The 24160-nt window shown below is 42.1% G+C and overlaps 1 protein-coding gene across 19 annotated transcripts in view; it reads left to right on the top strand.

Moving 5' to 3' along the window:
* Positions 1-24160, top strand: part of R3hdm2 (R3H domain containing 2) — a 171103-nt gene that overhangs the window by 135955 nt on the left and 10988 nt on the right. For 7 of the 19 annotated variants that reach the window (XM_021241510.2, XM_087192176.1, XM_004861236.4 and 4 more), the window contains 11 exons: positions 1335-1430; positions 4301-4332; positions 4443-4496; positions 9463-9695; positions 12591-12769; positions 17614-17715; positions 19510-19749; positions 20066-20192; positions 20427-20587; positions 21310-21464; positions 24007-24107. In XM_021241510.2, the coding sequence (XP_021097169.1) occupies positions 1335-1430; positions 4301-4332; positions 4443-4496; positions 9463-9695; positions 12591-12769; positions 17614-17715; positions 19510-19749; positions 20066-20192; positions 20427-20587; positions 21310-21464; positions 24007-24107 (1480 nt within the window). The remainder of the gene's footprint in view (positions 1-1334; positions 1431-4300; positions 4333-4442; positions 4497-9462; positions 9696-12590; positions 12770-17613; positions 17716-19509; positions 19750-20065; positions 20193-20426; positions 20588-21309; positions 21465-24006; positions 24108-24160) is intronic. The other 12 variants (XM_004861239.4, XM_087192180.1, XM_021241513.2 and 9 more) reach the window with 9 other exon arrangements.

Raw genomic sequence — 24160 nt, 5'->3', positions numbered from 1 at the left:
AAGTCATACTACTTGGTGGTGGCAGAGCTGGGATTCTATCTGACCTCACAGCATGTTATCCTCTTACCACTCTGCCATTGGTTTACCAGTGCTAGGTGCTAAAGACAGTAGAGCTCCTTAAGGTCCTGTGTCTTCTTAGAATGTAATTTGCAGGACAGTTGGTAGAATGTAGGTTCTTAAGGAGAATGAGAACTGAATCTGTTCAAATACTCCTGGTATTGTTGGCTGCCTTTGGAGACTGGTGAAGATCAAGAGCATCAGCCTAGTTAGAGTAGCAGGCATGTTAGTTCATTTGAAGCTTTCAAACCCTTTGGATTGAAGGTCAGAGCCTGTAGCCCGGTGACATTCATTTAATGAGTTCTTTCTCAGAGTTCCTTGTCTTTACAAGCAGTATGGAAAATGGTCCTCTGTTATACCCTCCCAGGACAGTGTTCATAAATGGCAGACCAGGAAAGGAAAAGACAATAAGGGGGAATTAGATGATGGCTCACCAGGGCAGTGATCTGCTTAGACATCCCTGCTAGTCACCTCACTGCATGTGTCAGAGAACATAAAGTTCTCTATTCTCTTTTTCCTTCTTTTCCCTTTGTGTCTCTCCCCTTCCCTTCACTATACCTCACTTGTCTGTTCCTGTCTCTGCCCATCTTTCTATTTGTTCTTTTTTTTTTCCCCTCTTCTGTTCTTTGTGTTGCTCTGTTCTCTTTCTTCTTTATTTCTGTAATTTCTCTTTCTTTGTTGCTCTCACTTGCTGTGATTGAGAAAGAATGTTGAGGCTTTGAGTTTAGCTTCGCCTTTGGGATTTCATTTCCAAGGCCCCCTTCGCTAAGCTCTGTGTGACTTGGGTTGTCAGGCTATGGCATTAGTGACGAAAGAAGGGATAATGTCAGGTATGTGCTAGATTGCAAACCTCCTCCTCTACATTCAGCTCTCTAGTAAACATCTGTTTCTTCTCCTGCTCTAGCTTCCTGCTATCCCTTGCTTTCCCTAAAACAACGTTTATTTTCCCAGGGCTGTTTTCTTGATCCTTATTGAGTAGACAGTATCTGATTATTATAGGGAAGCAACCCAGTCCTTATAAATAGTTATTGTTCTTCATTTACTGGGAGGGTGGGGAGATGGAGAGTCCTCAACCATCCAGAAAACCTGCTCTCCCAAACTGCATGGTCAGATGTACCCAGTGAAGCCTGTCCAGGACTGGAAATTTTATTTCTTTTTTTTTTTCTCATTTTTTGGATGGCAACTATAAACTTTCCCGGTTTCTCTTCCTTGCTGGTGTGCAGTGAGCTTGCAGTACGAGGAGAACTTAACTAGCTTAATTCTGCTCATCGATCTAGATCAGAGTTCCATTGCAGGATGGAAGGAGAAGCAAGTCAATAGAAGAGAGAGAGGAGGAATATCAAAGGGTCCGAGAGAGAATATTTGCCCGAGAGGTAAGTGTAGCTTCTGAGAGTTGTCAGCCCATAGCTTTTAGCTCTAAATCTTTGGAACTGTGAATGGAATGAACCCTCCATAAATGTTATTGGGTTTTTTTTGTTTATTTCTTTTTCTTTTTTTTCTAGCCAGCATCAGCCAATCCCAGATTTGGTCTCTAAAATTAAGTGTGGCCTACTGGAAAGCTACAGAGTTTTATTTTTATTACTTATAATACATTCTGCTGTATGGCACATAAAGAGAACTAAAACTTGGAGTGGCTGAATTTGGTAAATATGATTAGACTAAAAATAGAAATGGTTTTAGCAGGGCTGATGGAAGGGCCCTGAATCTTGCCTGTCAAACCTTCCTCCCACTTACCCTCTTACACTCCCACTATCCATTTTAGGCATCTTTCCTTCTAAGTGGAAGACTTGGGGTCCATACAGGCCTTATATTCATCTTGTTTGCCCAGCTTTATTTTTAGGATATGCTGGTGATGGTTAGAGTGCTATTCTAACATGCATCCTCTACAAGCTCCACATTCCACATGCACAGAAGGTACTCCTAATTCCCTCCAGTCACTACCTAAATGGGAAGTCTCCTTCCTATATCTCTTACTTTGCCTCCTAGAACAGGACTTGCTCCATGATCCAAAGGGCAACATGAATTAATTTAGGCAATTTTATCCTTAATGGCAGACCATGTTAAATATACTTGGTGCCCCTGTATCTGAATGGCTTTGTCTACCAGTTGAAGAGAAGTTTAGTATAAATTCAGGAAGGGAAATGGGTTCAAGAGATGAATAGATCTCCAGAAAATATAGGGTCCAGATAGCAACACCATCTCACAGTCAGATTAGCAACAAAGAAAATTTAAATCAATACACATAGGTGGACACTACTCTCCTCCCATTCCTCCACTCTTTCCTTTGTCAGTAAGACCCCAAAAAATAATATATTGTCTTCAAAAGAAAACTGGACTCCTGTGTACTTGCTCCATTGCCTCAAGAAAACCAAGTGCTTCTAAGGATCCTCACTGGGGACTGAAACAGTGCAAGCTTTCTGGCCAGAAGTCCAAAGAGAAACAGTCTTCTTATCTTCTGTTTTATAGACTTCCATTCTGAGTCAGAATAGCTCAGAGAGAGTTTTCTACCTTTACCTGCAAACCTGTTGGGTGGAATAAGAGGAGAGATGTCATTTGTACAGATGTCATTTATAGCCAGTGATGACCCTTAATTGTGGACAGAGAAGGTTGATGGATTATGTAGTGCTTATTATCTTTTAGGCATTATTCTTACCCCTTTATGTAGATTAAGTCATGTAATCCTCACACTAGGCCTATGAAGTGAGTTACATTGTTTTCCCCACTTCATAAATGAGAAATAGACACAGGGAGTTTAAGTAATCACATAAGGTCACATTACTAGATAGCAAAAGAGCTGTGTTTGAATTTAGGCGATCTGGCTCCAGAGTTCATGTTCTTATCCAGAATATAAACCGCCTCTTGATAGCTTGCTTTGTTCTGAGCTTTTCACACTTGATCTTAACCAAAAGGCCGAGAAGTGATTTGTTCTGGGCTTTTCAGATTAAGAAGTCCCAAAGACAACATAGCCTAGCTAACTATCTTTGATACTCTCCTCTGCTTTGCTGACACATGGGAAATGACTACTATGCTATACCAGCCCTTACCAAAGCCACAGATGTTCTGAATCATAGGCAATTTATAGTAGTGTATTGGGGCTTGCTATCAGCAACAATAGAATATTTCTACCTACAGCCATAACAAGGACAAATTTAGCTCTTCTCTCCTTTTTTTCTCCTGATTTCTGGTCTCTCAAGCCTCTACTAATATATGCATTCTTTGTTAAATCCTTACGGATTTATCACTTTCATTTCAGCACTTCCTAGATCTTGTCATGGTAGAGGCATCAGGAATCTTAGAAGGTCTAGACAAGGATAAATGGCCAAACCCTACCATCCTCTAAAGATTTCATGTGAAGAGGACCCTGGCCAGTCAGAGGGAGTGATTAAGGGTGGAATTGTAGATTGGGGTGGGGGTGAGGGGGCAGGAGGCAGGCTAAAAAGAAAGGGAAGTGGCAAGAAGAGTGTTCGGATGGAAATGCTGCTGCAGCAGCCTTCCCTGGAGCCTGAGTTGTGTGTTGGGAAAGCTGCCCAAATAGGTTCTGCTCTGTGTGGAACCCACTCTGCCCAGCAGTTGGACACCCTTGGTACCTTTTCTAAGGCTTGGGAGTCCACTAAATGCTCACTTCATTCAGCTCAGTGGCTTTGTCAGAAAATGATCCCTAGTGAGAATATTTCAGTCTTTTAATTTTCACATGTTTTAGGCTCTAAAAAGTACTTGCTTCCCCAATACCTACCCATCTTGGGTCTCAGATCACAATATCCTTCATTTTGGCCAGTGCAGAGGACAGAAAGGGAATAGCTGTTGAGGTTTATTTCCAAAAAATGAAGTTTCTTTCTCGTGAGTCTCCCTTTTTCTCTCCTTTGAACACACCCTTTAAGACCAAATACATCAATTACTAAGCTCAGTTTATTCCTAAAATAAATTTAAATCAATAAATTTAGAGTTAATGAGGAACTAGTAATTAGGTTAATAACTTTTCTCTTGCTCCTTTCCATACTCCTCTTTTTATCTCTTTTTTAAACACTGTGGAAAGGCTAAAAATGATGAATGCTCTTTCCCATTAAAGGTGAGAAGTCAGATTGGCTGTTTGGGTGTGGGTTATCTTGTCCCTGTTCCTTCTCCCTATTGGTGGGGTGAGTCCTGGTTTGAGGACCTTGGGTATTCATAGCATCACGGACTTCCTTTTCGGTTATGCCATGCTGTTTTCTTATAAGTTATTTTCCATTTTCTTCCCCTTACCTAGACTGGCCAGAACGGATATCTAAATGACATCAGGTTAGTACCATTTAGCATGTTCCCTGCTTCTCATTGAGCTTTGTCAGTGAGGTTAATATAATCCTGTAATGATGCTTTTTTTTTTTCTTTTTTTGGATGTTAACCAACAGACTCTCCAAAGAAGCCTTTTCTTCTAGCTCTCACAAGAGAAGGCAGATTTTTAGGTACCTTTGTGTGATCTGTATCTCTCTCTTTTATTTTTATTTTGTTTTGCTGTAATCTTCTCAGCAGAGTGGGTTTGCTCCATGCATGGCTGCTTGTGGAACAATTAAATTTGTGGGTTTTGCAACACTGAATATTTTTCCCCATTTAAGAAAAATGACTCCTACTCAATTACTTTATTTTTTATTGTTGCTCATTACACTTTGAGTCATAAATAGGTGGTAAAGAGGACCAATGTCTAGGATAGGTACTGCTCCCTCCCAGAACTTTGCTGGAATTTGGGCATTTTTTAAAAATTCAAACCTATATATATAGTAAGGTAAAAGAATGGGTGTGTCTTCTGGCTTCTTTTGCTGAGACTCTGGAAAGATGTGGAAAGCTTATCCCTCACCCAGCACAAGAAATGCTTTGTATCTTTGGGAAAAAATAATATGTATACACGTATGAACCCCTCTTTGTAGTTTTCTTTTTAAGACAATGTAATGTGTAAGATGACCTCAGAAAGAACTTAAAGGACCCATTTGCCTGAGAATGGACTTAGAGTTATGATTGTCCATTATTTACCTTTCATGTGGGCAAAAACTGCTGCTTACTGTATTAACTTCCCCAGTGCATAATATCCTCTGTTTTTCCCCGAAGCAGTCATAAGAATCTCCCCTTTGTTTCAGTCTCTCAGTCCCATTCCAAAGGATAGTACAAGGTGAATGTGAGAGAAGAACTACTTTACTGCCCTACACTAGTACCAACTCATTTTACAAGTATTCTTCCCAGTTTACCAACAGGAAAACTATGGAGTACAAAGACCTTGAGTGTTTAACACTATAATTAGGGAATAACCTTTTCTGATGGGTTTTTCAATTTTTTAATCCTAAGCTTGATAGGGACTATTTGACTAGAAACCTTATTCCTAGTGTTTTAGATGTACCTTCCCTGTTTCTAAAGCTAGTCAAACTATGTAAAAATTAAGGTAGTGAGAATTCTCATTCTTGCAGTGGAGGATTTCCATCTTTCTGAACTCTTTTTTTTTCCTAGACTATCCAAGCCTCAGGCCCATCTGAAAACCCCTGGCAGAGAACACTTTGCATTGTTAGTGATAGCAAAGATAAATAAAATCCCTACATTTGAAAAAAAATTATGGTCTATAGTTCTATACTTCACGGTCATAGTTCATCCCAAATATATCGTAATAAAAGAAGGACTTTTAAACACACTCCTGTATGGTACTTATGGTTGCCAAAGTGTACTTTATCTAACTCAGTTTTCTCAACATCCTGATTTGTTCAGCTGGTTTACACCTAGGAAAACAAAAGCAGAGATAAAAAGCTAGCCCAAGTTTACATGGCTGTTAGTAAAACTGAGGCTGATTCTTTGTCCAGTGTTCTTTTTATTATACCACACTGGCTTTCTGCAAGCATCACTCCTTTCTAAGTAGTGTTCTATTTGGAGCCCCGATTCACATTCACTCCTAAGAATTATGCCCTTCTTTTGTGGAGCATCAGTCTACATCAAACTGTGCAGATAATAGCTTGAAAATCTGGTGAGCAAGTGTAGCCCTTACCTCACCAGATCTCCTTGAAGCTGCTGCTTTTCAAACTGAAATTTGATTAAAGAGCTACATCATCTAAAATGTAGCATCACAGACTCTTAAGGGGGTAACTTCTTCCCCTATTTGGATACTAGTTCAGAACACTGAATAGAAGCTGATCTTCTCTTAAAGCTTCATACCTTTCTTTTTCAGTTTATGTTTGTGAAACACTGATACACCAGATTCCATCATCCTATTGGAAGTAACTATGGGAACTTCTTTGGCAGATCCTATTCCATTGAGGTCTGGGGATTTAGCTCAGTGGCACCGAGCAAGCCTTGCAAGTACAAGGTCCTGAGTTCGATCCCTGATAGCAGGGGGAAAAAATATATCGTATTCCATTGATAAATAAGTCACAGTGAGGCTTATCGCTATTTATTGCCATCTCTTCCACAGACCTCCCTGTCTACTCCTCAGATCCAACTAACTGGACTTTTCCCCAACGTTAAATATACTTGTAAAAACTAAGGTCTGATTTTACAGGAATATGAGATGTGAATGTTCTTTATCCTTTACCTCTACCTCTAACATATACTCAACCCAATCTGGTGCTCAGAATTGAATCTAGGTGGCCATCCCTAATTGCCATATTTTTAGAGAAGTGAAAGATACATGACTGGGAATTAAGTTTATTTGTAGAGAGAGAAACTGATCTCTTTCTTGACAAAACACAACTTAGATTCTGACTCTCAAGTAGTGCACTGACCCGGGTTAGTCAGAATATCATCAGGCAGTCCACATTTTGAGCATCTGGCCATCATTGTCTTGGGGTAACTAGATGAATATAAAAGTACTGCCATTTTGGCCCAGCTTCCCAAGGTACTTGGTTTGAAATTGCCATATTGTCTACCTCTGATAGCAAGAGAAAATAAATGGCAGGATTGCTCTAATACATAGAAAAATGTTTGGTTTAGGTGGAAAAGGTCATTAGTTTGTCTTCCAAAATTCAAACCCCTAATGTCTAAATGAATAGCACTCAACTGTTACCACTGCTGTACCTCCTTATCCCACATATACACACATTTTTATTGCATTCTGTCAGTAGACTGGCCTTTGTCCATTGAGACAGAGCTATTGGCTCTCACTGGGTCTGGTTTGGACCCTAATTTATTTCTCTTTTCTTGTTTCCCATTCTACTGTTGGCATTACAAGAGAAAGGGTTATGGTTTGGGGGAAACAGGAATACTTTGCAACCCCCATTCTAACTATACAGAGAGAAGCACTGATATTCTTTATACATCTCCTTGGGGTGGCAGAGAAGAATTACCACATTCCTAACTAGCTGTGCCAGCATGCTCTTAGCGCCTCATGGTTGGTTTGGTTAATAAAAATTGAAAAAGTGACCCTAGCATGTGCCCATTTTTCCTACACTGCCTTTGAAGTAGGTCGTATAGTAAAAAAAGAAGTTTTCAGGGCCGGGGATTTAGTTCAGTGGTTCCGGCGCCTGCCTTGCAAGTGCAAGGTCCTGAGTTCGATCCCTGGTATCAAAAAAAAAAGAAGTTTTCTTCATTTACCCCCTTAAGAAAATACCTTTATTCCTGGGCATCGTGGTGCATACCTGTAATCCCAGCACTCGGGAGGCTGAGGCAGGAGGATCACTGTGAGTTCAAGGCTACCCTGAACTACCTAAACTATATAGCAAGACCCAGTCTCAAAAAACAAAACAAACATGGTCTGGGGATCTAGCTCAGTGGTGCCACCGCCTGCCTTGCAAGTGCAAACACCTGAGTTCAATTCCCAGTACCAAAAAGAAACAAACAAACAATAACAACAACAAAAAAAATCCACTTTATTAGAATAGCTCTGAGTTTAATGCCTTTGCAGCTAAGGCAGTTGGAATAATGTTTTGTTTGTAGTGAAAAGGAGAGCACCCAAGCTACTATGATTTTTGCCTAACTTCCCCAATATATATACCGAAATCTTTGTATTTGTTAAGTGGAGCATGGTGGCTGATGGGAGAGGATTATAGTGAGTTTGACCCCAGCCTGGGCTACATAGTGAGTTCCATGCCAGACCCTGTCTCATAAAACCAAAATAAATAAACAAACCAAATCTTTATAATTGTTGCCATTTGGTTTCCTTAGTTCAGTAGTTACTGGGGCCGGAGCGTGGGGGGGGGGGGGATGTAAAAAGAAAATTTCTGGTTCTGGTTTCTCATTAAGAATCAATAGGGCCAAAGATTTAGCTCAGTGGTTCCACTGCCTGCCTCACAAACACAAGGACCTGAGTTCAATCCCTGGTACCAAAAAAAAAAAGAATAGGGCCAGGGCCAGAGATGTAGCTCAGTGGCACCGCACCTGCCTGGCAAGTGCAAGGTTCTGAGTTTGATAGCTGGTACCAGGAAAAAAAAGAATAAGGGTTGAATAAGACAAGATTTTTGGGCCAATCCCGCCTATCTCGACACATGCTGCTGTTTATAATACAGACAGTGATTATAAAATCAGGATAGCTATGATATTCAAGAGCAAGAGAAGAAGCCCTTTTCTCAATAGTTTTGTGCCTTCTCTAAGGCAGTGGGATTATCAATACAGTAAATCCCCGACTTAAGTTCTGTTCTGTGAGAATTGTTTAAAGTCAGATTCGTTCATAACCTGACAAAGTGAGTCTAGACAGTACACCAGTGAAAGTTTACAACTCAAATGTTCGTAAGTCAGAGACTTACTTTACAGGGGCAGTTAGGTACAGTTAGACCCATTGCCACTCTTGAGTCCCGAGGGCATATTTACTTGATATTGCTAAAGACTTCAGCCCTTAGAGACTCTAGAACCAATTGTTCCCAGATACCAACATGGAACTTCCACATAACAGGTGGAGTCAACTCCGTATTACCAGACTGATAACTATACTGTTTTTTTCTAACCTCTGGAAAAGTGGCCAAAGCAGCACTTTGCTGGCTTAGATGCATGTTATATGGAAGATCTTTTGTGGGATTTATTCATGTTATTGGCTACTCATGCCTTCTAGCAATAGTAACTTCGGGGAGGCCTTTTGTTTTTAAGAACTCTCAAAAGGAGCTTCTGCCTTTTTCCTCCCCACTATTTCCTGCATGTGTGGGATCTCCACAGTGAGTGGGGAAGGACCACAGCCAATCTCAGCATCTTGTATGTGGTTTTCCATCCACCTCTGGTTCAGTGAATGTATTGAATTAGCTGCCAATGCACTATTTTTCAGATATGCCTCTGTGCTCTTTGTTACTGTACTGGATTTTGTTCTGTCTGTTTCCATGAAGTCTTAGTTGGCCAGCCAACTAACAAGAAGTCAGTGTCCACCTCCCCCTAATCCTTACCCCTTTTTCATCACTGAGAGAATAGAAAAGAACTCTCTCCTGGCCCTTCTGCTGAAGTGGTGGGTGGGGGATGCTCTGACCATTGTGGTCTCTGCAGGGGACACCGAGAAGGGCTGAGCCGCACCTCAAGCAGCCGCCAGAGCAGCACAGACAGCGAACTCAAATCCTTGGAGCCCCGGCCTTGGAGCAGTACAGACTCGGATGGCTCTGTCCGGAGCATGCGACCCCCTGTCACCAAAGCCAGCAGCTTCAGCGGAATCTCTATCCTCACCCGAGGTGACAGCATTGGCAGCAGTAAAGGTGGCAGTGCAGGACGGCTCTCCAGGCCAGGTACTGTAGCTTCTTTCCTTCCATGTCACATACTTCCCCTTTTTGCTTGTCTTTTATACATCACTGATTCTTTTATTTTATTTTTTTGTTTTGTTTTGTTTTGTTTTGTTGGTGTTTTTTTTGGTACCAGGGATCGAACTTGGGACCTTGTGCTTTCAAGGCAGGCACTGGAACTACTGAGCTAAATCCCCAGCCCCTATCACTGATACTTTTAACATATATTTATCCCAGTATAGTGTCCTGGAAACCTAAAACAGCCAAAGGAGGAGAAATTTGATTTCTTGGATCAATTATCCATTCTTGGATCTAGTCCCTCTCTGATTTTCCTTTTTTCTTTTTTTCTTTGTTTTTTTTAAAGAGCCCTTTTATTTTTTTTTTTTTATTTTTTTGGTACCAGGGATCGAACTTGGGACCTTGCACTTGCCAGGCAGGTGGCAGAACCACTGAACTAAATCCCTGGCCCTGTTTTGGGGTTTTTAAATTTTTTTTTTTGGTACCAGGGATCAAACTTGGGACCTTGCGCTTGCAAAGCAGGTGCCGGAACCACTGAGCTAAATCCCCGGCCCTAATTTATGTCAAGATCCTTTTTTTCCTTTTTGCTACCAAAGATTGAACTCAGGTCCTTGCACTTTCAAGACAGGTGGTGGAACCACTGAGCTAAATCCCCAGCCGCCTGTTTTGGGGTTTTTGAGACAGTGTCTCGCTATGCAGTTCAGACTGGCCTTGACCTCACTATTTAGCCCAGGCTGGCCTCAAACTTGCAGCAATCTTCCTGCCTTAGCCTCCCATTACAGGTATGCATCATCATGTCTGGATCCTCTCTGATTTTCATTCAAACCTTCTGTCCTGATTTTGTGAAAGATTAGTATTAGGTTTTTTATATGATTTCTGACTAAAGTGAGATATCCCATGTTCAGGTTACATACTAAGACAAAAATGATAGCTACCTTCATTCTGTGTCTCTTGAGATTATAAATAGGGTTTCTAGAGCAAAGAAAGCCCTTAGAGTATAGCTGTTTGTAATTCATTGTAGTCACCAACAGGCCAGAACTTCAGAGGGATGCTACTGTGGCTGCTTCTCTGATGGTCAGTCACTGGGAAGGAGCATTCATATGTTCCACACGAAGGCCTATCATCACCTTCAGCTCTCCTTATCTCCCTCTATTCTTACTGTACTCTTATCAGAGGGGCATTTAGCTGTCTGCATGCAGTAGACTTCTCTTCACCTTCCTCCCTCTGAAGCATTGCTTGAATCCCATCCCAGGAGTTCTATAGGTCTTATCCTCGGTAGTCATTGGTAGAATGAAGATTTTTGCCTCTGTCAGGTCTCTACTGCCTTTCTCTATTACCTCCTTCCTCATTCCAGTGTTTTTACAACTAACCAGCCCTTTATTTATTTACTTTTATTTAATTATTTTAATTATATTAGCCCCCAAGCAGATCTCTCTGCTTCATTCTCAGCCCTTTTTAGAGCCAATTTACCAATCTAAAATATGAATCTAATCATATCAGTCCCATGTTAAATGTTCATGTTTCTCCATCACTTGCACAATAAAGTCCAAACTACTTAGTACAACATAACTTCCTGGCTCTACTTTGTCACTGCAGTCTCATTTTCAGATATCCATCCTTCTCCAGCCTTCCAACTACTTCTTGAATATGGCATTAACTTTAGCCCCTCTCTAAGTGAAATCTTCTAACCATCCTTCATACCCATCTCTCCTGTCATCTCCTCTTTAAATCCTTCCTGGTCTTGCCAGGAATCATTGCTTCCTCATCTTTGGTGTGGTACAACTTTGCTGTGGTTATCACTGATGAATCCCTTATCCTTATCAAATTGTAATAGTTGTATGGATGTCTATCTTCCATCAGAAGATACTGTGCCTCTCAAAGGTAAGGATTGTGTTTCCTTCACCTTTGTGTCTTTAGTTCATTCATCACACGATGCCTGGCATATAGTGGTTAGAGAAAGTATGTTATATTGGGCTGGGGATTTGATTTAGCTCAGTGGTTCCGCCGCCTGCCTTGCAAGCACAAGGACCCGAGTTTGATCCCCAGTACCAAAAAAAAAAAACCTGGTGGCTTAGTTTCCACATTAATAACAGTATGTTGTATGTTGAGCCAAAATAAATCTTTTTATCTCTTTTAAAAAATATATTGTGTGAATGTGTGCATTCTTTGGAGAGCCAAAAAGTGGGAAAAATTGTTGGGTAAATGTTGAGTATAAAGCTGCAGGTGTAGCTCAGTGGTAGAGCGCCTGCCTAGCATGCCTGAGGCCCTGGATTCCATCCCTGGCATGGTGTGGGGGTGTCATATGTAAATGTGTACTCATGTGTGTGCTAGAAAAGGCAAAGTTGCCTTCTCAGCAACTTTAATAAGAGATACTTCAAGTTGAGAAGAAAGCAAAGAGAAAATAGGTCAGAATCTGTACCTTTCCAGGAAGTAAAGATTCATATTTTTAGCCATCTAATCATGATGGGCAGATTTTTTTTTTTTTTAATTTTTTTGGTACTGGGGATCGAACTCGGGACCTTGTGCTTGTGAGGCAGGCGGTGGAAGCACTGAGCTAAATCCCCAGCCCTATAGGCAGATTTTAGGCACTTCAGGGGAGATGCCTCAACCACTTCACATCTCATTCAATCTCCAGCCAAACACTGACAGTGAAGATGATTCCTGTCCATGGAGAGCAGAAACCTGGTAGGAGGGAAGTGCCTATCAGCAAGGCAGCTGAAATGTGTGTGTTTATGCATGGATATTCAGAAAGGGAGGAGGGATGGGCAGATAGGAATGAAGAGGAAGGGCAAGGAAAAAGTAGAGCCCTGCAGCCGGACTCTTCAGGTGTTATATTCATGGTTTGTGTTCACAACTCTGGGTCTGTCTTCCTCTTTGCCTTAGGTATGGCACTAGGTGCCCCAGAAGTGTGCAACCAGGTCACCTCACCCCAGTCTGTCCGGGGCCTTCTCCCTTGTACTGCCCAGCAACAACAACAGCAGCAGCAGCAGCAGCAGCCACTTCCTTCTCTCCCACCCACACCTCAGCAACAGCCACCCTTGAATAATCACATGATCTCACAGGTGAGTCACCACTCAGTGTAAGAGCCCCCTCTCCTCTGATTCAAGCAAGCTCTGGTTGTATAGTCATGTCGGTTGTGCTGTTGGTGACAGAAAGGATCATTTTTTTAAAAAATATGCCACTCCCCCATTTTCATTTGTTAGCTGTGAGGAGAAAAGAGGTGGGGCAAAGGTTTGGTCAAAGTACACTTAGTAAATCAGCCTGGTATTTGTTTTTTTGTTTTGTTTTATGTTTTTGGTTTATACTTCATCTTCTTCCTAAGAATTGTCAATCAGATCTACCCTACATTGCATTTCTACTGTACTTCTATGTTCTGTACAATTAGCAAGATGATTTTGCTCGCTGTATTCATGCATGGAACTTAAAAAGATTATAGTTCTCGCCATAGTCTGATGGAATATGTTGAGCCATAAACACATATTTATTTGTTGTGGTATAGGGTGAAAATAAAAACATGAGTGTAAACTCAAAGACCCCCCAAATTGTCTTGGTTTTGCATACCAAAAAAGGGCTATATTGTTCTCCTTCTCTTGCTGGATTGGTAGATATTGCTAGCAATTAGAGTTTGAGGAACGTTTTGCTTCCAGGCAGACCATACAAGTCATTGGCCTATGAATCAGGTCTTATTCAAAATTGGAACTTCAGTGTTCTAGGTTTCAAAGCCACTTTAATATTCTGATATTGGCTGTGCTAAGATCTTCACATAGTCTCTTCCATGAACAGAGTTCTGCAAGAGTAGAGCCCCATATATATATTTTTTTCTTTTTTGGTTTTTTGAGCCAGTATCTCTATGTAGTTCAGGCTGGCCTCAAACTCTGTGTAGTCCAGACTGACCTCAAAGTCATGGCAATCCTCCTTCCTAAGCCTCGTGAATGCTGGGATTACAGGTGTGCACCACCATGCTGAGCTAGAGCCCCATGTTTTACACTGCAGTATTCTCTGATAATCAGGAACCCTACATCTCTACTTCTTCTTGCTGTCATTTAAGTTCTTATTTCATGTGCCAAGCTGCTTCATTTCCCCCTGCTCAGTTAGTCCAGTGTGACCTTAGATATAGCTTTTCCTTAGGCACAAGAAGCAGGTTCCAAGCACTATTACCTTAGGAACTAGAAACTCACTCAAGTGTAAAGACTCCAAAATGGCTCAGCGCTGCCCCATCTCAAATACCATGAAATGAAGCTTAAAGAAAGGACAGAGAAGATCTAGGAATACTACTTGGTGTCTAAATGTAACCCACATGCAGATCATTCTTGTCCTTCATTTCAGTTTCTAAATCAGTCTCTGTAGTGCTGACTTTCTTCTTCTGCCACCATCTTCCCTATAAAGTCTTGCTTATATCAGCTTCCCTTGCTCCCTACTGAGTCATTGCATGTATATGTGCTTTTTTCTGCTTGTGTCTTAGCTCAAACCTGTAAATGGGTAAATTCTATGCTGCTCCTTCTGGCTGTCTCCTACTGTGCTTTTGGGTGTGATTATCTCCCTTTTCCAAAGTCCCAATATTTTTTAGTTCTTTTTTTGTCCTAAAATGTATTTATTACAGTCTTATTTCCTTTTCTTCCTGTTAGTCTTCCATCTGCCTCACCTTCCATCTGCCATCCATATCTAAAACAGACAAAAAGAGTGGGAAAGGAAACTGGGTGTAAAGGTACATGCCTATAAACCTAGCACTTGGGAGACTGAGGCAGGAGGATCAGTAGTTCAAGGGTAGCCTAGGGTACAGACCAAGACCTTATCTCAAAAAATAAAACAAAAAAGAGAGAAAGAGATAAGAGATAATAGTTTGGGACTCAAATTTTAGAGTGTATATCTCAAGTGATAAATCCTAAACCTCCAGTGTTGGCACTGACTCACTCATTGCCTGGAGGGAAAATGTTACTAGGTTAGAGATTATGACTTGGAGATAGGAATCACTATTTGATGCAGAGATCTCTATTCCCTCAGAGATTTGACTCTTGAGTTTAATCATGATCACAAATTCCAAAGTTAAGTATTTTATCCTAAGTAATTTCTTGTCCCAGAAACATTTATGGTAGCTGCTAAAGTTATACCACCAGCCCCCCTCACCCCTGCTGTATCTATCTCTTTTTTTCTTCTTTCTACCCTTTTTTATCCCTTCCTTATCCTACTGCCTTTTGTTGTTGTTATTTTTCTTTTTCCCTGACTAGTGTTGTCAGTACTTAGGGCTCTCAACTAAAATTGCTGAGCCCAAGAATAATTATTGTTCAGTTTCTCAAGTGGTATATGACAGTGTAAAAATGAAGGAAGTGACCACACATGTACAACCACTGTGTTTGCACTATGGCTTTTCCTTTAGAAGAAAAACTTTAAGAAAGGATAGTTACCTTTAGCTCTATGGCAAGAGGCATTTGTCACAGACCTGAGATTAGTACTGGCAGAATTGTGCTTGTGCCCTTCTTGGCAGGCCGCCTCTGTCCAAGCAGACCTTCATCTCATATTTCAGTGAAACATGTGAAACCCAGCAGCAAGTCTGAGAATAAAGGGGCCAGTGATCACCTTTTGCTCAGTTGACTTAAGCTGGAGTGGACCTTTTGCAAAGGAGCCCTCTTAATGTCTCTCCTGGAGTCCACAGGCATCTCACCAGTAGGTGGCAGCCACAACCTCATGGTTTCTCAAAGGTTCCTTGGCTCTGGAGTTTGAGACTAAAAACTATAACTGAGGGTACAAGTAGAATGACAAAAAAATAGCATTGAGTTCCATACCTTTACTACTGCCCGTCCCCAGTTATGGGAGGCCTAAGAGAGGAGCATGATTTCTTCTCTCTTCACTATTTAAAACCCACAAACTGGGCATTGGTGGCACACATCTGTAATCCCAGCACTTGGGAGGCTGAGGCAGGAAGATCGCCGTGAGTTCAAGGCCAGCCTGCACTATGTAGTGAGTTAAAGGCCAGCCTGAACTGCATAGTGAGAACCTGATTTTAAAAAAAAACACAAAAAAAACACAGACAAGCCAGACATGATGGCACATGCCTGTAATCCTAACACAATGGGAGGCCAAGACAGGAAGATTATCATAAGTCCAAGCCCAGCCTGAGCAGTAATTTAGTTAGACCCTATCTCAAAATTTTAAAAAAAGGGCTGGAATGTAGCACAGTGGTAGAACACTTGCCTAGCATGGGTTCAACCCCCCATTCCCATATCACACACACAGAAGATAAGCATAAGGACAAGCAAAGTTGTTTTACCACTTTACTATCCTTTTCCCCAATATATGTAAGGCCTGAACTAAGCCCCTCCTCCAAGAACAAGAGGAAGATTAGAATAATAGAAAACATGTATGTTTAAAAGTCACCTGATGCTGAACAACTTGACCTGCAATCACATTTGGACTATCATTGGGTTATGGAAAATAAGTGTGCCATTAGGGGTAAGAGTTGATTTTCCAGGCCACAGCAACATTCTTGCCAGGTTACACACGGAATTCTCAATAACTTTTTCCTAACCAAAATGACTTACATTTTAAAAATGTAGCTGTTAGCTCCTCTTTTGAGGCCTCCAGAGTATTCTCCCTTTTGAAGGGTATTGGAAATTCCTAAGCTCTCTGTCTCCTGAATATATGTGGGAGATGAGGGTATTGGTACCACAGCCCCCACACCTCTTAACACACTAAATGCAGAAGGAAAAGCCTTGTGGATGATGCCTGAGGAGTTCTTTTGGCATTTTCTTTCACTTCCTCAACACTACTAGAGTGTACTGGGAAGAACACATGTCCTGCAGAACTCGGTCTTAGTCCCAGCTTTGCCATATTAGCTGTGGGATCCTAAGTGACCAATTTAATTTGTCTGAGCCTAACTGTATTAATTACATGTTACCATATCTTTTTATGGGATTCTTGTGAGGCTGTTATGAGACTATAAATATTATTTCTCTTCTCTTCCTCACCTTTCTCCTTCTCCCATCCCTCCCACAACTACGGGCTACAGGGCCAGGGATTTAGCTCAGTGGTTCCAATGCCTGCCTTGCAAGCACAAGGTCCCGATTTCGATCCCCAGTACAAAAAACAAAAAACTATGGGCTACAACTGAAAGACTGATGAGATAATTGAAATAACTGAGGGAAAGAAAAGAGAAAAAAATAACTACCTATTAGTTAATTTAGAGTACTGGACGTTCCTAAACAAATTCTCCCATTTGAGGCCAATGAAGGGACTAGAGGGTCAAAACCTACAACTAAGTTCTTTATATCTTATCCCTAAATCCTCCCTGTTTGCTTATGGGGGCATTTTTCATACTTCCCTCACAGCCTGGAGGAGCATAGAAAACCATGAAGAAAGAGCAAGTAGCCTGAAGCAGGCATTAACTGAGTGTTTTTTCCTTTTCTCCCCTGGGGAGGGAGCCAATCCCTGTAAATGAATGCTTCCTCCAAGAAAGCTGACCTTGGATGACTCTTTTTATAGAAATAGTGTAGCAGTGCAGACAGAAATGTCTTCTCCAGTGGGCTTTCAGAAGAGTTGTGATTGAGCTCCCCAAAACTCCTGTGGTCAGGAAAACATGCTTTGGAAAAAGCCTTGTTTAGAATGAAGCAGCAGTCCCTGGCCCTGAGAGTCCTCAGATTCCTCACAATAGTTGCAGAGTTCTAAGTAGCTAATGGGGCAGGAAGTACTATGGTGGGTTTCTCCTGATAAGAGAGATTGCTTGTTTGTCAGAGAGATGTGAGCCACTAGCTGTCCCAGGATTGGTGGCCAGCCTGCTCAACAGCCTTGTGAGTCAAGTGAAATTTCTTTTATGATTAACCTTGTTGTTCCTTCCCTTTCCCTCCCCATCTCTTCCCCCCTGCCTTTCCCTTTTCTCCTGTCTTTTTCCACATGTCTCTCTGCTGGTCTACAGCCAGTCCCGGCTCTGCAGCCCTCTCCGCAGCCTGTTCAGTTCTCTCCAAGCTCCTGTCCCCAGGTCCTTCTGCCAATCTCTCCACCCCAGCAGTACAACATGGTATAAACTCCATTACCCCTTTTTGTTTTGTCAGTATGTGGGTATGTCTGGGTCAGTCTGTGATGGCCTTACAAGCATGTCATACTTTTGGAGTGTTGAAAGCTACTCTTGAGAGGCCAGCACAAGCTGAACTGCACTCCATTCTAATCACCTCATCATAGCACAGCAAAATATACCTAAATGTAAGACAGAGAAACACTGAGTTTGGAGAGGTGGGGAGGATTGGATGTTAGTCTAACCTAGGTCCCTCATTTATCATGTATATCCTTCATCTGATTTGCTCCCTGGACATATCTGAGGAACTCAGTTAATTCTGTGCAGAATGGTTCTCTGCAATTTCCTCTGAAATAAATACGCAGGACTGGGGATTTGGCTCAATGGTAAAGTGCTTGCCTAGCATGCACAAAGTCCTGGATTTGATCCCTAGCACTGTAAATAAATAAATAACACAACTACAGGCTTCTCTGGTACCAGTAGTGAAAACTTAATAGTCTTACCCATTTGATCTGTCTTACCATATCATTTTATATAAAAAGTATCCTCTTGTACTTCATATTATATGTGCTATTTAAATTGTACCCTGCCTACAAATCCTTTGAAGGAGTGATTCCCTTATTGTTGATCATTGTTGATAATTTTCATTATGGTTATAGGAGCCCTCAGTTTTTACTTTATATTAATCATACCTCTGCATTTTCACTAGAATCCCTTTGTTCATCCTACCTCTCTATCTCTATTCTGAAAAGTCCTAGACTATGGACCTATAAATAACCTCAAGTCCTCATGTCATCTATTCATTACCACTATAGTAGCAAACAGATTCTTGAAAATTGAGTAAAAAACTGCAAGACAACACTGTCTTTTGGTTTCTACTAGTTTCTTTTGTTAAAGAACCCTTGCTTTGGTGTGTATGCATATGTGCGTGTGTGTGTGCATGCACAAGAATTACTGTCCAGAGAATAGAAGGGTGGAAAAATACAGAATAGAAGGGAAGAGGAAGCTAAAAAACTCTAACCTATCAGCATAGAAATGAGAGATGGAACACCATCACTCTTGCTGCTTAGGGAAGAAGGCTGAGAGTAAAGATAATTACAGCCTGGCCGGTCACTCTCCTTCTCCAGCTCAGCCTCTCACCCTGGGCTCCTTTCTGAGGTGAGAATTAGAAGTAGTTTCAGAGGGTAGGAGAACTCTAGGCTTGTGTCAAAGAACAAAGGTGGAAATGACCTCCAGAGGGAATAAGGACATAGTCAGCGGGAGTGGAGCCCATCAGTCCTTTGCTGTTAGGCAGAGGTGCAGAGGCATATGACATAGTCCCCCATATCCATTCAAGGTGTTATCTGGGTCCTTTATTGTAAAAACAGGATTTATAACAAAGTAGGGCCCTTTTATGGTTAGGGGCAAGAGGAAGACAGGAAATAAACTCTTAAACCAGGACTAATTTGTCCCGGTTTTTTTTTTTTTTTTCTATAAATAAAAAAGTGTCATTCCTCCTTTTTGTCTAGGACTAGTTCTAATTGCAGTCGTAATCAGGATAGTCATTGTTCCCTTATATGTGATGGGGAGACTGCTTCTCAATTTAGGGTTCAAACATTTAATTTATAACAATTTAAAATATCACTTAACAGAGGCTTATGGATAAAAAATACCTTTCAAGATGTAGAACAGGACTATCCCAAAATGGTGTAAGAAAGGTTTTAGAGAACATTGCTATTTTTGTCTGTCTTTCTGTGTTGAAGCCAAAGACATGGGTCTTAATACAGTCTCAATCCTTTGAGTCGCCTACTCTCTCAACAGGCAGATGATCTCAACAACCCCTTTGGACAGATGAGCCTTAGCCGCCAAGGTTCTACTGAAGCAGCTGACCCATCCTCAGCTCTGTTCCAGCCCCCACTTATCTCCCAGCACCCTCAACAGACTAGCTTCATCATGGCTTCCCCGGGACAGCCCCTCCCCAATTCCAACTATGCCACCTCTAGCCATCCACCACCTACTCAGCAAGTCCTGCCACCCCAGGGCTACATGCAGCCCCAACAGGTGAGCAGCCCCTGTCCCCACCTCTAATCACCATTTCAGTTTGTCTAGTAATCTTCCTTTCTTCCTGTAGTTTAGGCAGACCAGGGGGATAGTCTCCCCACTGTGTGCTTGAGAATTGTCACTCAAGCCAGAAGATCTCTTTTCTTTGTAACATAAATCCTGTTTTATTTCAAACTTGTGTGATAATCCTATAAGTTGTTGGCCCAAAGTATCTACTCTTACAGATTTTTTGGCCATCAGTCCTGAGGCATTTAGTATCTTGTGAATGTTGGGCTGAATTAGAGGGATTTCTCACACCTATTTCTTCTTACCATAGATCCAGGTTTCTTACTATCCTCCTGGACAGTATCCAAACTCCAACCAGCAATATCGACCTCTCTCTCACCCGGTGGCCTATAGCCCCCAGCGTGGTCAGCAGCTGCCTCAGCCATCCCAGCAGCCTGGTAAGAGGAACCACTGGTATAAGATGGATAGGGGAAGTGCAGAAACTAGGAAAGAGAGAATTACCTTCCCCATTAAAAAAAATAATAATACAGGAATGAATAGGATCCTAAAGAGGGGCCCCGGGTCTCCAGAAAAAGTAGAGGTAAAAATAGAATGGAGAAGGGAAATTACTGATAAGAGTGTGACTTCCTAAACATTCATAATAATGTCTTCTCTGCCTTTCCCATCCCTAGGTTTACAGCCCATGATGCCTACTCAGCAGCAGGCAGCTTACCAAGGCATGATTGGGGTCCAGCAGCCCCAGAACCAGGGCCTGCTCAGCAACCAGAGGAACAATATGGGTAGCCAGATGCAAGGCCTGGTGGTTCAGTACACTCCACTGCCTTCTTACCAAGTGGGTGCATTCTGTGTTGGGAAAGGTCACCTACTCCCAGGATGAGGAAAAGAAACAGCCTCCTAGGGTCTCCAGACTGACAGCTCCAATACTAAAATATCTTCCACTTTCCTCTTAGAAGTTTTAGGAGTTTTTATCTTTTGGTTTTTTGAGACAGGGTCTCACTATATAGTTCAGGCTGGCCTTGAACTCACTATGTAGCCCATGCAGGCCTCGAACTCACAGCAATCCTCCTGCCTCAGCTTCCTGAGTGCTGGGATTACAGGCATGTGCCACCATCCCCAGCATTTTAGGGGTGTTTTTTCCCCTCTGAATGAAAGCCCAAAGAGTCAGAGAAGATCTTTAAATTATTTGGTTTTCTATACAGTGCATATGTCCAGGAAAATAGGATATAGGGCCGAGGATTTAGCTCAGTGGCACAACTCCTGCCTGGCAAGTGCAAGTTCCTGAGTTTGATCTCTGGTACCAAAAAAAGAAAAAAAATTAAAAAGTAGGGTATAAAGGAAATCAGGCTCTTCTATGCCACATGCCCAAGGGTGGTATTTAGAAAAGAGTGAAATGAGATAACTCTGTGAGCATTCCCTATGGGTAGATGAGAACAGAAAGAAGCTCTATCTTCTCTAGAGAGGGAAGTTGCAATGCCCTGGTCTAATGATGACTAGGCTGTTTTCTGGACGAGCTCAGTGATAGTCCAAGTTGTTATTCTCCTCTTCTCCATCTAGGTCCCAGTGGGGAGTGACTCACAAAATGTGGTCCAGCCGCCTTTCCAGCAACCCATGCTGGTCCCTGTGAGTCAGTCTGTGCAAGGAGGCCTCTCCGCGGCAGGTGTACCCGTGTACTACAGCATGATCCCACCCACTCAGCAGAACGGTACGAGGTGAGGACCACAGGGACCTGGGGCACATCTGCCATAGATCTTCAGTAGCTGTTATACATCCTTTTATTTACACTGGCCTACAAAAAACAAGGGGAAGCTAGACATGGTAGCACACACTTGTAATCCCAGCACTTGGGAAGCTGAAGCAGGAGAATCACTGCAAGTTGAAGTTCAGCCTGGGCCACATAGTGAGTTCAGGCCAGCATGAAAGCTGGTTGTGGTGGCCCACGCCTATCATCTCAGCACTTGGGAGGCTGAAGCAGGAGGATTGCCGTGAGTGCAAGGTGAGCCTGCACTACATAATGAGTTCAAGTCCATCCTGAACTAATAGCGAGACCCTGTCTCAAGAAAAAAAATAAAAATAAAAAAAGACCAGCCTGAACTACAAAACACACAACAAAAAAAGAGCCACAAATGCTTTATAATAGTCTTCATTTTTTTCAGATCAATAGAACTCAGAACTATGAGATAGAAGCTGATCATCATTAAGAGATACAATTTTGAGGTGCATGTATGTACATTTGGGAGGGAGTGTTTGTTTGAGACAGTGTCTCACTATGTAGTTCAGGCTGACCTTGAACTAGCTTTTACCCCAGGCTGGCCTCGAACATGCCTTGATCCTCCTGCCTCAGCCTCCCCAGTGCTGAGATTACAGGCTTGAATACCACACCTGACTTGTAAATTTTTTAATGTATTTTTTAATCTATGGATGAAACTCTAATGGGAGATATATCTAAGGATAGGTCATAGCTAATAGAATTGTAGGAGTAGAAGGCACCTTAGAAATAATCTAGTTCAGGGCCGGGGATTTACCTCAGTGGTGCTGCGCATGCCTTGCAAGCACAAGGTCCTGAGTTCTATCCCCAGTACCAAGGAAAAAAAGGAAATAATCTAGTCCATCTCTGTGTTTTATTTCTCTCCCTAGTTAGTTAGTTAGAGATAGGGACTCATTATGCTTTAATTTCTGGGGTCAGGTGATTCTCCCACCTCACCCTCTAGTAGCTGGAACTACAGGCACATGCTACCGTGTCTGGTTTCCTTTAGTTTTTTGTTTTTTGTTTGTTTTTTTTTTGGTGCTGGGGATCAAACTCGGGTCCTTGTGCTTGCACAGCAAGCAGCGAAACCACTGAACTAAATCCCCAGCTAGTTTTTTGTTTTACTAGAGATTGAACCCTAAGCTTTCATACTGAGCTACATCCCCAGTCTCTTTTCACTTTTCATCTTGAGACTGGGTCTCATTAAGTCACCAAGCCACCCAGGCTGGGATTGAACCTGTGATCCTCCTGCCCTAGTGCCCCGAGTCCTGGGACTACAGGAATGTGCCACTGTGCCTGGCTGTTTTTATCTTTTTCTGTGGTACTGGGGATTGAATCCACAGCCTCATGCATTCTAGGCAAGAGTTCTGCCAGTGAGCTACCTCCTTAACCCTTCTTTTTATTTTTTGAGACAAGAGTCTTGCTGAGTTGCTCAGACTGGCTTCATACTTTTGATCCTCCTCCCCTAGGCACCCATGTAACTGAAATTACAGGCATGCTCCGCCATGCCCAGCTATCAGTTTCCCATAGTTTTATTTTTTTATTGTTTGGTTTTTTTGAGACAAGGTCTCACTATGTAGTTCAGGCTGGCATTCAACTCTCAAGGATCCTCCTGCCTCAGCCTCCGGAGTGCTGGGATTACAAGTGTGTGCCACCACACCTGGCTTCCCATGGTTTTTAAATGAAGAAATTCCAGCTAGGGATATTAAGAAACTTAACCAAAGTTACACAGTTGGTTAGAAATAGAGCTGGAGGGGCCGGGGATTTAGCTGAGTGGTTTCACTGCCTGTTGCGTAAGCACAAGGACCCGAGTTTGATACCCGGTACCCAAAAAAAAAAGAGAGCTGGAACTAGAACTCAAATCTGGGTCTAACTATATATGTTTTAGAGTATCTGTGTCTCAGTGTATATTTGTTTATTTCTGTCTTTTAATATGCATGTCTCAATATTGTTTTGAGTTTTGTGGAAATTTTTCCTATTTGTGTTTAGGTAATTCTCCGTTTGCCATTGTGTATAGATACTAAGTCATTCTTTTTTTTTTTTTTTTTTTGGTACCGAGGATCAAACTCGGGACCTTGCACTTGCAAGGCAGGCACCAGAACCACTGAGCCAAATCTCCGGCCCACTAAGTCATTCTTCTACTTAGTTTTTACTCATTCTTCTTAGCACTATGTGTCTGTCTCTGGCACTGTCTTTGCCTATGTTTCTGTTGTGTTTCTAGAATCTGTGTGTACGTGTGTATGTCCACACTGTTGGGAAGAGCATGTGTCACTAACATTCCATCTCTAGCACTGATCACAGCTTCCTAATTGAAAGATGATCAAGTACAAATACATATAATTAACTTCAAACTGATGAGTGATTTTAGAAATTGCTTGGCAAATTGGTCTGGGAATGGCTTGAAGCTGCTTCTGCTTCCCACGAGGGAGACCCAGGAAGTGCCAGCTGTTTGCCAGGAGCTGTTTTCTTCCATCTATTGCTTTACCATTCTCTTCTCATCTCTCCAGCCCTTCTGTGGGGTTTCTGCAGCCCCCTGGCTCTGAGCAGTACCAGATGCCTCAGTCTCCTTCTCCCTGCAGTCCACCACAGATGCCACAGCAGTACTCAGGTGAGAGGATGAAGAATTTGGGGAGGGCTTGGTCCCTGGCAAGGGCGAACATG

This window comes from Heterocephalus glaber, unplaced genomic scaffold (genome assembly GCF_053883595.1).
Source record: "Heterocephalus glaber isolate CG9 unplaced genomic scaffold, H.glaber_assembly_v1.0 deba00001569, whole genome shotgun sequence".
NCBI classification, from domain to species: domain Eukaryota; kingdom Metazoa; phylum Chordata; class Mammalia; order Rodentia; family Bathyergidae; genus Heterocephalus; species Heterocephalus glaber.
The sequence above is the reverse complement of the archived record's forward strand: the minus strand, read 5'-3'. Positions and strand labels throughout refer to the sequence as shown.